The sequence below is a fragment of the Haliotis asinina genome, chromosome 12, assembly GCF_037392515.1.
Source record: "Haliotis asinina isolate JCU_RB_2024 chromosome 12, JCU_Hal_asi_v2, whole genome shotgun sequence".
In the NCBI taxonomy this organism is placed as follows: Eukaryota; Metazoa; Mollusca; class Gastropoda; order Lepetellida; family Haliotidae; genus Haliotis; species Haliotis asinina.
In genome coordinates this window covers 22,891,381-22,904,894 of record NC_090291.1, presented here as the reverse complement: position 1 = coordinate 22,904,894, position 13,514 = coordinate 22,891,381, and the positions used below count along the sequence as shown (strand labels likewise).

General features: G+C 41.3%; 1 protein-coding gene across 2 annotated transcripts in view; it reads left to right on the top strand.

Annotated features, from left to right (window-relative positions):
* Positions 1–2,892: 2,892 nt before the first annotated feature.
* Positions 2,893–13,514, top strand: part of LOC137258126 (protein unc-93 homolog A-like) — a 29,039-nt gene continuing 18,417 nt past the window's right edge. The window contains exons 1-2 of one of the 2 annotated variants that reach the window (XM_067795689.1): positions 2,893–3,026; positions 11,196–11,751. In XM_067795689.1, the coding sequence (XP_067651790.1) occupies positions 11,196–11,751 (556 nt within the window). In that variant the 5' untranslated portion in view covers positions 2,893–3,026. The remainder of the gene's footprint in view (positions 3,027–11,195; positions 11,752–13,514) is intronic. The other variant, XM_067795690.1, reaches the window with a different exon arrangement.

Here is a 13,514-nt window from a genome sequence, read left to right as displayed (position 1 = left end):
TGTTATGTGTTGTAAATACAAGTTGAAGTCTATCCTGTATAGACAGAGAGGACCGACCTGTATAAATGGAATATAGAGCACTTTGTAGGTGGAGATAAGTGTACGTGCAGGGTTACGGGTAACGTACAGATGACGTATTTTGCACATACGGATGGACGTGGGCAGTGCAGACCAAGCGTTCCGCACAGACAAGGTGACATGTATGGAGAGGGTGAAGTGCACTTAGGCACAGCCCAAGACACCAATGTAACTGCTTCATGTCCTAAGTTAATTCGTGTGTCTGTAGGCTCATCACGAAATGAAATGATGACGAAACTGGGTACAGCCCGTTCCTTGTTTTTCTTCACTTCAAGAATTAAATCAATGAAACAAGTCAGAATTGTAGATTTTGCAGATGTTGTAATATAGCGGTGGTTTTCTGCGTTTGATTTTCCATAGATTTTCATTAATGAAAGAAGTGGACTCAATTATTCGAGCCTTGTATAACAATCGTTCTGTCGTCGAGGGGCCGGGTGCTTGTTGCCAGAAGTCATATTGCAACAATAATCCTAAATGTCTATGTTTTTCTTTAAAATCAATAATTGTTTTTATCTGATCGCTTCGTCGCTGCCCGTAATTGCCCACTCTATAGTATATTTCCAGTAAAAGAAAACAAAAGGGCTCTTAGTGCATGGATAACTGGCCGCATTTCATACTCATTAAGTTTCTGATCACTCTCTGTGTTGAGGTAGCGTTGGAATGACAAACTGAAATGACAAAGTAGTTAGGTTTGTCTGTCTTTCGTATCAGATATTTAGTGCAGCAGATTTCTTTATCTAAAAACCGTGCGACACAAGGTAGGAATACAATACATGTACACTGGCCCAAAAAAGAAACGTATAGGTGAAAATCCACTCATCTCGCAACGCATTCACCAACTGTAGACGTGTCTGTGGCTGCGGCTGTCGACGTCGTAACCGTTTACCCAATTGGTCCCATAAATGTTCAATTGGGTTCAAATCCGGCGATTTTGAGGGCCATGGAAGAACTGTAATGTTGTTGTTGGCAAGGAAATCCGTGGTAATGCGTGCTGTTTGCGGTCTTGCATTGTCGTGCTGGAAAATTTCCCTTCTAGCGTCAATTGTAGGAACAACATGACGGTTCAGAATTTCATCCCGGTAGCGTACAGCATTGAGATTCCCTTGCACATGCACCAACTGTGTCCTGCCGTTCATAGATATGCCTCCCCACATCATTACACCTCCACCACCGTGTCTGTTGACCTCACGAACGCACTGTCGAGCATATCTCTCATTTCGACGTCTGTAAACACGCATCCTTCCATCATGTCTGTACGGTATACATCAGCGGTATACGTAGCAGTGACGGCCCGGTTACGCAGATGAAGCACCCGGATGTAGCGGTCTTGTGCTGGAGATTTTACCCTTGGGCTCCCACTCCTTGGACGGTCTCTGGTCGAGTTGTGTTGCGTGTATCGTTGCCAGAGACGGGAAATCGTGCTCTGCCTCACATTCAGACGTCTGGCAACTGATGACTGACTTTCCCCAGCTTCCAGACGTCCAATGGCTCTATTTCTGTTTTCTTCATTTAACCTTGGCATTTTTCGCGTCGCATAGAAAGAAATTCGAAGAATGAATCGCAACAGGACCTGTCCCCTTTTATAGCCATCATAATCAAGATTGAGATCCTGCATTTGCACGTGCATAATGCTTTCAGATTTTCCCACGTGCAGATTATAAAAAGCGTTTTCAAGGTGCTGTGGTGTGGCGAATAATCACCAGAGGTTGTGTTTGTTTGTCTGTTTTGGTTGTATTGACTATAAAAACACTTAATATTTACATTAATTGTCATTCCATTCCATATTTTCCGAAAAAATCTACTTTAAAAATGAGATTTCAGCTATGCGTTTCTTTTTTGGGTCAGTGTACATACGGAATGTAATGCATGAAACAATGGTTAACAACTGACCAACCACTAGGGACATGGTGGAGGAGGAGAGGCTGTCTGGCATTTATGAAAGGAAATAATCTTTGAAGCATTGTTTTGACCTAAAATCATAAACTCGGTCATTTTCCGGGGGAGAGGATAACTGAGTTCTGAGTTCATAGTCCGGTTCTTGACACATCCTATGATGACAATTAGCGTCATCTGCCAAACAGTGTGCTACATTCGCCGCCTTTATGGTTTCATGGTCCCTGGGACATTGTGCTGACTGGACTACTCGGGTCTCGGATATCCTTCAGCGTCAGGTTTTGAGGGTGCAAAGAGGGCATGAAGCCTTTGGTGATGAAGATGCCACAAACCTGATCGAGACATAACACTGGTAATACACACCGCATGGATTTACGACTGTATCTGGACCTATGAAAAGAACATAATGTGGAAACAGATTTATAGAATTGGCATACCGAAGAAGCTTTGGGGAAACTACCGGTTTAGAATGTGGGACCATATACCCTAAAAGAAATATGTTAAATATCAGAAACAGTGGAAATTATTGTGTTTTCTGACACCCTCCTTGTCGCTGTTTAGTAGCTACAGAATCCTTTCACCAAGTACTAGATTTCCTTCTGCACCACACTGCCAAATCAAATACTAAATGGATTTAAATTTGATTGTTTCCCGCAAGAGTCAGAAGATCATGTTCTATATTCGATACTCCGTGATAACCCCAAATAAAATGATGAATGGATGCTTCTAATGAGTAAGTTGGAGCGGTACTTAATTAGTATAGCAAAATCTACCCATAAAAAGTCAAAGGTCATCCATGAAACTGTCGATACATACAGCAGCCTGGTGTCTCCATCATAACTTGATCAGGACAACATGTCATGCAACCTAACAGCCTTAACGCAAACATGTTTGCAGGCTATGTGACGTCACAATGCGAGTATACAAACGTGTCACGTGGGTCTACGACGAACGTAAACACACCGACTAGAGAACGATACATTACTGACCCGGCGACTGACGGGGCTGGTTGAGGAGATATCCAAGTGGTAAAGGCGCTCAGTAAGCTGGCCAAGGTAGGACATACGCACTTTCATATAGCCGTAGTTTTATATACTGAAAATACCGAGTATACTGAGTAATACTTTCAGAGATACGGTAAATCGAGGACGTGACATTATCATATATATACATATATATATATATATATATATATATATATATATATATATATATATATATATATATATATATACTTTTTATCGTGAGGATTTCAACAAATCTCTCAGCTTCAAATGAAAGTGGCTGCGATGCATAGGGCAGCGATTTACAAATGTCCTTGGGGTACATTTTGCCAGGATCTGACATATTTATTGTTAAAACGTGATGTGATGTGGCTCATCCTTAGCAAGACATGAGTGGGTGTCTCTGATGTGTGGTGTGTGTGTGTATGTGTGTGTGTGTGTGTGTGTGTGCGCGCGGGAGTGCGCGTGTGCGGGAGTGTGTGTGTCTTAGAGTGCGGTAATGGAAAGGTATTAGAACATTTGTTATTGCGTTGGTGGTGAACTCAGTTTCTTCTTACGGGCAAGTCATGTTTACTCTAAGGGCGGTTGTTGAGCAAGGTGAGAAGCCCATATGTCCGATTGTCTCGCCACAGACATTTCCAGAGCGCCAACGTAGATGGATTTCACCGGCCTTCGATATGTGGTCCATGGTTTTTGGTACAAAGTGTAATGAGTGTCAGTAGACTACATGACATATGTGGTCGCTCCTAACAATTCCGCTATCTGCCGTAATAAGACGCAGTTACTACGTCACGTATTTATCTGCTACCCAATTTAAGCATGGTTACAGCGGCACTTCAGTTATCACCAACCAGGAAGTTACATCAAATACATACACGTCCCAGTACAGTAACAACTAAAGGTCAAATTAGTAAGTTATGCTATCGCACTAATGATAGCCGATAGTAATTTAAAAGTGTGAGTGAGTGAGTATGTTTTTACGCCGGTTTTTCCAAAATTTCAGCAATGTCGGGGGGACACCCAAAACGGGCCCCACACGCTGTACCTATTTGGTGAGTGGAACCTGGATCTGCCGTGTGACGCGTAAAAACGAGTTGTGTTGTGACAAGTGTTATGGATCTGTTAGTGATATGCAATGAGTCTCATCATGATTTGTTCGTCACCCGCCTGTAAAAAAGAAACCACTTCCATATGAATATGTTGAGTGGATAAGAGGTACTGATACCTGGATTTTATATTAAATTTATATTTCAAACTCAAAGTGAGATTTCAAACTCAAAGTCCTGGCGCATTTTGCAACTGACATCCCTCTAGCATCATTCTCAAAGTGACCGACTGGTGTCTGAATGTCGTCGACCTCACCAGGCAAATAAACATAACGGCGATCAAATACTCGAGTGTAGCATGATCAAGAATCCAGTTGATCGATGAATGATGGCATCCCATCATAAATTAATATAAGCACCTATCGGTATTTATTTTGTCGCAAGTACCTCGCGACCCTTGGGGGCTTTTACTAGTAAGAGCAATGAAACCATATGTTGCCAATAATCACATTACTTAGACCCCAGCGTTTTTCGCGTCTTGATCTACCCGAAATGATAATTTCTTAGGTGGCATTTTAGAAGTTGCAGAGTATTATACAGACACAGCTTAACAACACCGGTATCTGTTTCGTGAGCGCACCCCTACTGGACGACGATACTAGACTGTGACGTCATGGAAATGAAATTCAAAGAAGTGGTTCGTCATAATGGTAGGCAATATTGCACCAAAAGGATTGTCTTTGAAAGCGAATGGACATCGAAACTAGTATTTGCCAGAATGGCCTTACACCTTTTATCAACTCATCTAGATTAATTTCAATTACTAACCAACCTCGCGAAGTAGGTAACTTGTTAATATTTATATATTTCAAAATATGTATTTACATTTATTTACATCCTCAGCAAACCTGTTGCATCCCAGTGGGTACACACGTCTTAGAGCTGTGTATGCCAGAATCTATCTGAGAAGAAAGAGTCCTGTATTTTCCATGCATTGTATTGTCTGCCGCAGTGGCAGTACCAATGTGTTCTGTGTGTATACTGACCTAACACACCTTGTTAATATTCCTCGAAAGACGAATACTTGCACCGATCCCTACTCAGTCCAGAAACATCGACATTTTCCAACAGTTTTCTTAATGAGAGTTGTTAATATTGTCTGTGTTAATGCAGTCGCGGGTAATTTTATGCCCTACAACTATGTCCACACTCTTCAGTCCGTAGTGGTATCTGCTCCCCCCGTGACCCTAACAAAGAGCACATGGAACACTCATAACTAAATCCCTGGTGTCAGACAACCTATAAAATAAGTTAGAGTCTGTTTAGCTGGTGTAATCTAACGGAAATAGTCATGGGGTGGGAATGAAGAAGTAAGTGTGACCCAGGTCAGTGCTTTCCACAGGCATATAAAACAGTAGCTATTTAACGACAATTAATGGTGTCAAGGGCTTCGACATGTAACGCCAAGTGGTCACACACCTGTAAATGTTGAATTTTGATCAGATAGCCATCACATGTGACAGAAGGTAATACACAGAACAACTTCAGCAGATATCGGTATATCATTGTCACGAGCCTGATAATTATATCAAAGACTGTTTCCTGTTCCAGACAAATAGTGCATTCTCAGTTAACTCACTCACCATTAGATCAACAAACAGGCGTATATAGACTATAGTGGGTCAGCCGATACAGTGGCTGTATATGAGCATCAAAGTGAAACATTACGGAACTACATCGAAGCTAATTTATTCATGACCGAATGGGATCCTGTACCTGTGTTTACTGTTGGGGATCTCCCGGCCTCAATGTACATAGGTAATCCCACACAGATGAGACGACCGCATTCACACTTCCAGCTGAAGTAAGTGGTTCAGTCCGAACCGACATGATTGAAGTGTCTTTGTTGTACTCACACATTATTTACCCATGACTTACATTTTGTTGACAAGATTTCTATAGCATAGATACATCCTTCAGCATGAATCTGAATTAGCCCATACAAGGCGAGTATAACAGGTTATGTGCTGGAGTGGAGTGCTATTATATCAGGAACAGGGAGGTACAAGCACAAACTGACACACAATTTTTTTATGGAGTGGATATGTTGAAAAAAAACCCCAAAACAACATACTTACTTGCATGACCATTACAAACGTTTCGGGTCGTGACATGGTACGGTCACACGGATTAACGGACAAGTGAAGGTCAGCTTACTTTGTTCGTGACTCTACGTCCCATCACCATCCTCTGTCAGAAAGCCAGGCAGCGTGCTCAGAAGTATTACACACAGGCAGTAGTGTCACACACATGCAGTGTGTTCTGAAGTATCATACACAGGCAGTAGTATCACACATACAGATAGCGTGTTCTGAAGTATTACACACACAGGCAGTGTGTTCTGAAGTATCATGCACAGGCCGTAGTATCACACAGATAGCGTGTTCTGCAGTATTACACACACAGGCAGCAGTATCACACAGACAGGCAGCGTGTTCTGAAGTATCACACGCATGCAGTAGTGTCACACAGGCAGCGTGCTCTGAAGTATCATACGCACAGGCATAGACAGGCAGCGTGCTCTGAAGTATCATAGACTGACAGTATTATCACTCAGACAGCAGCATGGTCTGAAGTATCACACACACATGTAGCAGAATCACACAGACAGACAGCGTGCGCTGAAGCATCATACATGCGGGCAGTAGTGCCACACAGACAGGCAACGTGCTCTGAAGTATCATACACAGGCACTAATATCACACACACACAGGCAGTGTGTTCTGAAGTACCATACACAGGTAATAGTATCAAAACACACACAAACAAGGAGTGTACTCAGAAGTATCACACAGACAGGCATCGTGATATGGAGTATCACACACACTAGCATTAGTATCACATAGACGTACAGTGTGCTCTGAAGTATCACAGAGAGGTAATAGTGTCACACAGACACACGTTGTGCTCAGAAGTATCGCAGAGAGGCAGTAGTGTCACACGGACAGGCAGCGTGCTCAGAAGTATCACACACAGGCAGTAGTATCACACAGTCAGGCAGCGTGCTCTGAAGCATCATACACAGGCAGTAGTATCACATAGACAGGCAGCGTGCTCAGAAGTATCAGATACACAGGCAGTAGTGTCATACAGACAGGCAGCATGGTCAGACAGTTTGGTCTGTAGGATCACATAGACAGTGTGGACAGTAGTATCACATAGGCAGTGTAGACAGTAGCATCACATAGACGGTGTGGACAGTAGTATCACATAGACAGTGTGGTCAGTAGTATCACATAGACGGTGTAGACAGTAGTATCACATAGATAGTGTAGACAGTAGTATCACATAGATAGTGTAGACACTAGTATCACATAGACGGTGTAGACAGTAGTATCACATAGATAGTGTGGACAGTAGTATCACATAGGTAGTGTGGACAGTAGTATCACATAGATAGTGTGGTCAGTAGTATCACATAGATAGTGTGGACAGTAGTATCACATAGATAGTGTGGTCAGTAGTATCACATAGATAGTGTGGACAGTAGTATCACATAGATAGTGTGGACAGTAGTATCACATAGATAGTGTGGACAGTAGTATCACATAGACGGTGTGGACAGTAGTATCACATAGATAGTGTGGTCAGTAGTATCACATAGATAGTGTGGTCAGTAGTATCACATAGATAGTGTGGACAGTAGTATCACATAGATAGTGTGGTCAGTAGTATCACATAGACGGTGTAGACAGTAGTATCACATAGATAGTGTGGACAGTAGTATCACATAGACGGTGTGGTGAGCAGTATCACATAGATAGTGTGGACAGTAGTATCACATAGACGGTGTGGACAGTAGTATCACATAGACAGTGTGGACAGTAGTATCACATAGACAGTGTGGTCAGTAGTATCACATAGACAATGTGGTCAGTAGTATCACATAGATAGTGTGGTCAGTAGTATCACATAGATAGTGTGGTCAGTAGTATCACATAGATAGTGTGGACAGTAGTATCACATAGACGGTGTGGACAGTAGTATCACATAGACAGTGTGGACAGTAGTATCACATAGATAATGTGGACAGTAGTATCACATAGACAGTGTGGACAGTAGTATCACATAGATAGTGTAGACAGTAGTATCACATAGATAGTGTGGACAGTAGTATCACATAGATAGTGTAGACAGTAGTATCACATAGACAGTGTGGACAGTAGTATCACATAGACGGTGTGGACAGTAGTATCACATAGATAGTGTGGTCAGTAGTATCACATAGATAGTGTGGACAGTAGTATCACATAGATAGTGTGGTCAGTAGTATCACATAGACGGTGTAGACAGTAGTATCACATAGATAGTGTGGACAGTAGTATCACATAGATAGTGTGGTCAGTAGTATCACATAGACAGTGTAGACAGTAGTATCACATAGATAGTGTAGACAGTAGTATCACATAGACGGTGTGGACAGTAGTATCACATAGACAGTGTGGACAGTAGTATCACAAGGCAGTGTGGTGAGCAGTATCACACAGACAATTTGGTAGTATCACACAGGCAGTGAGGACAGAAGTATCACATAGACAGTGTGGACAGTAGTATCACATAGACAGTGTAGACAGTAGTATCACATAGATAGTGTAGACAGTAGTATCACATAGACGGTGTGGACAGTAGTATCACATAGACAGTGTGGACAGTAGTATCACATAGATAATGTGGACAGTAGTATCACATAGACAGTGTGGACAGTAGTATCACATAGATAGTGTAGACAATAGTATCACATGGACAGTGTGGACAGTAGTATCACACAGACAGTGTGGTGAGCAGTATCACACAGACAATTTGGTAGTATCACACAGGCAGTGAGGACAGAAGTATCACATAGACAGTGTGGACAGTACTATCACACAGACAGTGTAGTCGGTAGTATCAGATAGACAGTGCGGTCAGTACTATAACACAGAAAGTGCGGTAAGGAGTATGACACAGACAATCAATAGTATTAAAGTACTCTTTTCAACCTTATTAATTATTATCATTATTATTTCATATAGATATTTTATATATTATTTTTTTATTTAGATTCTCTGCACTATATTTTTCACTGGTAACTATCTCTTGTCCGAGACGCTTACACACTGAAACACAACTCTTATTAGATGTTGAATTGTTTAAAAATAGCATGATCCATTGTGTGTACCAAACATGTCAGAGAACACAAACCGCCTGGGTTCTGTAAGACTAAATCATTCTCTCCTCCTTCGATTACCTTCACTTAAAACAAACAGAGCTTGGCAGTCCTTCATATCATCTAGCATTCGTATTCTTAACTCATCAAATGTTTTGGAATAGCCATCATGCATGCGACAACGACTAATTTAGCCTCTATACCTTTATGCTAATTATCATCAGCATTCATATATGCTTGTAATTATTGTGAATAGTTTTCGTTAATACACTGTATATATTCATCTTGAGGCCATTTGGGTACAAAGAGAATTTCCTCCGGGAAAATAAGTTATTCCTTTTCCCATCTTAGCTTATCTCCATTTTAATGTATGGATATTTCTTGCATACAATAAGAACATCCTAGGAAGACGTTTTGCTCATTTTTGCTCACCCACTGATATGTACAAGTATGAAAGCTTAAGTATGTTGTTGTCATTTTCAACCTGCTAATTTTTCCACCTCACTTCTAGAAAGAAACAGCATGTTGTTTAAAGAATATTTGAAGGTGTTACTTTCTGCAAGGTTCCGGTGATAACAACGAAAACATAACCTAAGTACCACAACAAAACCTAAATTAAATGTCTTTATGAGTATAGCATAAATCACTTCAAATGACTTAATGAGAAAGGTAAATCTTAAGAGGAGATATTGATAGAAGTAACGCGACAAATGGCAGGTCTGCTTACTCTACCGATATCTCCAAGTTGTCACGTGATATCCACTTTATAAAACACAAGTTTCAAACTTACCTACCACTGCTCACAAAAAGATAATAAATACTGCACGGTAACACGGCTTATCAGTGAAAGTAAACATTCTTATATTACAAACACACATTAAATACATGAGCAGCAAGCGCAGTGTGTACGTACACAGATAAATACGTGCGAGGAACGATCATGATTTGCAAGTCATAGAAAAAAAAGTTCAAAGTTGACCGTTATTCTTACTCTGTAAACAACAGTAAGTCGTCTATAATCAACATCATGCTGGTGGTTATTCAAATATACAGTAAAAGCCCAACAAAAGCTTATGAATTTGTCTATTAATGTCGGTTCTAGTCTGCAATCAAGCAGAGTAGCGACTTCTCAACAGTTATGTTTGATGAAGCCCTCTATAGGTTATGGTTTCACAGCTACTGTGTAGGATGCAGTCTACCAAGGTTATGGTTTCACGTTGTCTGTGTAGGATGCAACGTGGCCGGGTTATGGTTCCACGTTGTCTGTGTAGGATGCAATCTACCAGTTTTATTGTTTCACAGTTTCTGTGTAGGATGCAATCTACCAAGGTTATGGTTTTACAGTTTCTGTGTAGGATGCAATCTACCAGGGTTATGGTTTCACAGTTTCTGTGTAGGATGCATTCTACCAGGGTTATGGCTTCAAAGCTACTGTGCAGGATGCAATCTACCAGGGCTATAGTTTCACATTTTCTGTTTAGGGTGCAGGTTTATGGCTTCAAAGATACTGTGTAGGGTGCAATCTAGCAGGCTTATGGTTTCACAGCTATTGTGTAGGGTGCAATCGGGCAGGCTTCACAGTTTCTCAGTAGGATGTAATCTGGCAGAGTTATGCCTTCATAATTTCTGTGAGCGGTGTTACACGCACATACCTACACAATATCGGTGGTACAGGGCTTATAAATGCACTCGACTGTAACTACTGAAACTGCGAGCAGACGTATCAATTTCTGTGTTGTTTCCAGCTTATTTTGTTCATGGTGGAAGTTGGCGAGAGGTGATATTCATGTTTCTTTCTGAAAGCCATTTTAACCCGGATTGTGAAATGATACTTGTCACCACATCTCTCTCTTAATCACCGTGTTGTTTCTATACTACAATTAATAGACAGAGAAAAGGAATAAATAACACATTGTAGTGAAAGACATCTGTATGTTCAAGTAACTAATGTATGTGCTTGTTTTACAGATGACAACTGAAAAGGGTAAAGATACTCCCCCAAGCTATACGGAAGCTATGGAACTCCCAGAGAAAACTGCTGAGAAGCAAGACCCGGCCGAAATGCTCACTTTAAAATTTACCAAAATGAAAGTGATTAAGAACCTGCTGGTTGTGAGCATCGGGTTCCTGTTCCTGTTTACAGCCTTCCAGTCCATGTCTAACCTCCAAACTAGCCTCAACATGAAGAGCGGGGTGGGATCGGGCAGTCTGTCTATCTTGTACGGCGCGTTAGTAGTATCGTGTCTGTTTGTTCCACCTTTCTTGATCGCACATCTTGGATGCAAGTGGACCATACCACTCTCAATGCTCGGTTACATCCTGTACATGTGCGCCAACTTCTACCCCGTGTGGGGCACCATGGCGCCTGCTGCTGTTATCCTAGGTTTGGGAGCAGCACCACTGTGGTCCGCTAAATGCACGTATCTCACACAAACTGGAGTTTGGTATGCCAAGATGACTGGAAAAACAGAAGACGCCGTCATCAATGCTTTTTTTGGAGTTTTCTTCATGATTTTTCAAACAAGTAAGTTATTGTCTTCAGTCGCCTTACTTGAGAGAGAGAGAGAGAGAGAGTGTGTGTGTGTGTGTGAGTGTGTGTGTGTGTGTGAGTGAGTGAGTGAGTGAGTGAAGGATGTGTGGATGGGTGGGCGGGGGAAAGAGAGATGATCACACGGTAAGGTGCTCATTCATGTTATACTTTTGGATGGTCAGTAACACTCAAGAGTCCTGTCTGCTCTAGCGATGCCATTCAGGAACACACAATAATATTTTGACACCCTTGTCGACACCACGTGTGTCCAGGATGTTGTTATGGTGATACTGCCAAAAAGACTGGTCCGTGAACACGAATTGGTGTTCTGCCAGTCAGGTGATCCCGCACCACACAACCGTCACTCCAACGATCGGCCTGTTTACGCCACTTTCTGATCACTACGCAACTGTCAAGGCAGTCAAATAAACCTTGATGCACTCAAAAACATAACGTTAGACCAACGACGATTGGTCCAGCGGCGCACTGGGCATGTGGGCGTAGAGCATGTACATTTCATCTACATAACTAAGATTTCGTAATACAATCGACATGATGTCGCCCTTAGTTTCCCAGGTCGAAGTCTATCCTCGTACCTATTCTCGACATATTTGCACAGTTATAACTTTAGCTGATAAAATATAAAAGTTTTTTTTTAAAAGGTAGGTCATTTAATTGTCACAACATCATTTATTATTCAGGAAAATATAACTATCAAAAGTCAGACGTCAAGGAGAAAACGAAGATCTCTTGTCATGTTTGGGTACCATGATTCGGTAAATCAATTTGTATAAATTGATCATCAACGTACTATACATACCTTATTTGTAACCAAAAGTTTTATCTGTATTATATTGTACTTAACAGCAGAACTTGGCCATTATACAAATTGAATACCAATCTTGTAGTCTACATTACTGTTATTAGTCAGGCTGCTTAGATAGACATTTCTTACGAATTGTGCATTACATGATAAAAACACCAAATTTGGCTCAGATGATTACTTAGATGTGGGAAGTACCTTAAGATAAGGAGGCATATAATATTTCTTCAATTTTGTGCATGCGCATCAAATGAAATTAGCACAATCAAGCTTTGCAAAGAGCTGAAAAAAGAACATTAGATTATGCTAACAACAGTGACACAATAATGCTTCAATGTACCAAGAAAAGGCTATGATATGGTTGCAATGGAAGTTAAGAATCGTTCAGCGGCACTATACAGTCGTGCAAGAACTTCGATGATTGAAGAGCCAGTGAATGATTTGGAGCAGAGAGCGTCGGGACTGTGTTGCAGAGCTAGTTATGTATTTTGAAGAGACAAAAGGTTATGAACATAGCATCCCCAAATTCAAACTGGCAGACCTGGCATCCATATATTCTTCAAATTTCAACAGTTTAGCTTTGGTCTTGAAAAACGGATCAAAACCACTCGTTTGAAAGAACGTTTACTCAATATCCAGATATGCAAGCTCACACAAGAGGGAGACATTGGTAATGCATTGTTTGTCTCTGATGCAGACCTTGAAATCCAAGTTCCCACTTATCTTGGTCTTATGGTGCACGCCCAGACAAGCGAGAGGGATCTTGTTGACAAACTTGTATCTCCTGTGATAAGGTGCAACAGAACTGGGAAAGTGTGTCAACAATTTGAAATGGACAACGTTGTGTGTCCTCTGAATTTGCACTTCAACGTTTTCACAACAACTGCTGTTGATAACATAGATCACAGTCCTAGCTTAACAACAGCAAAAGAGT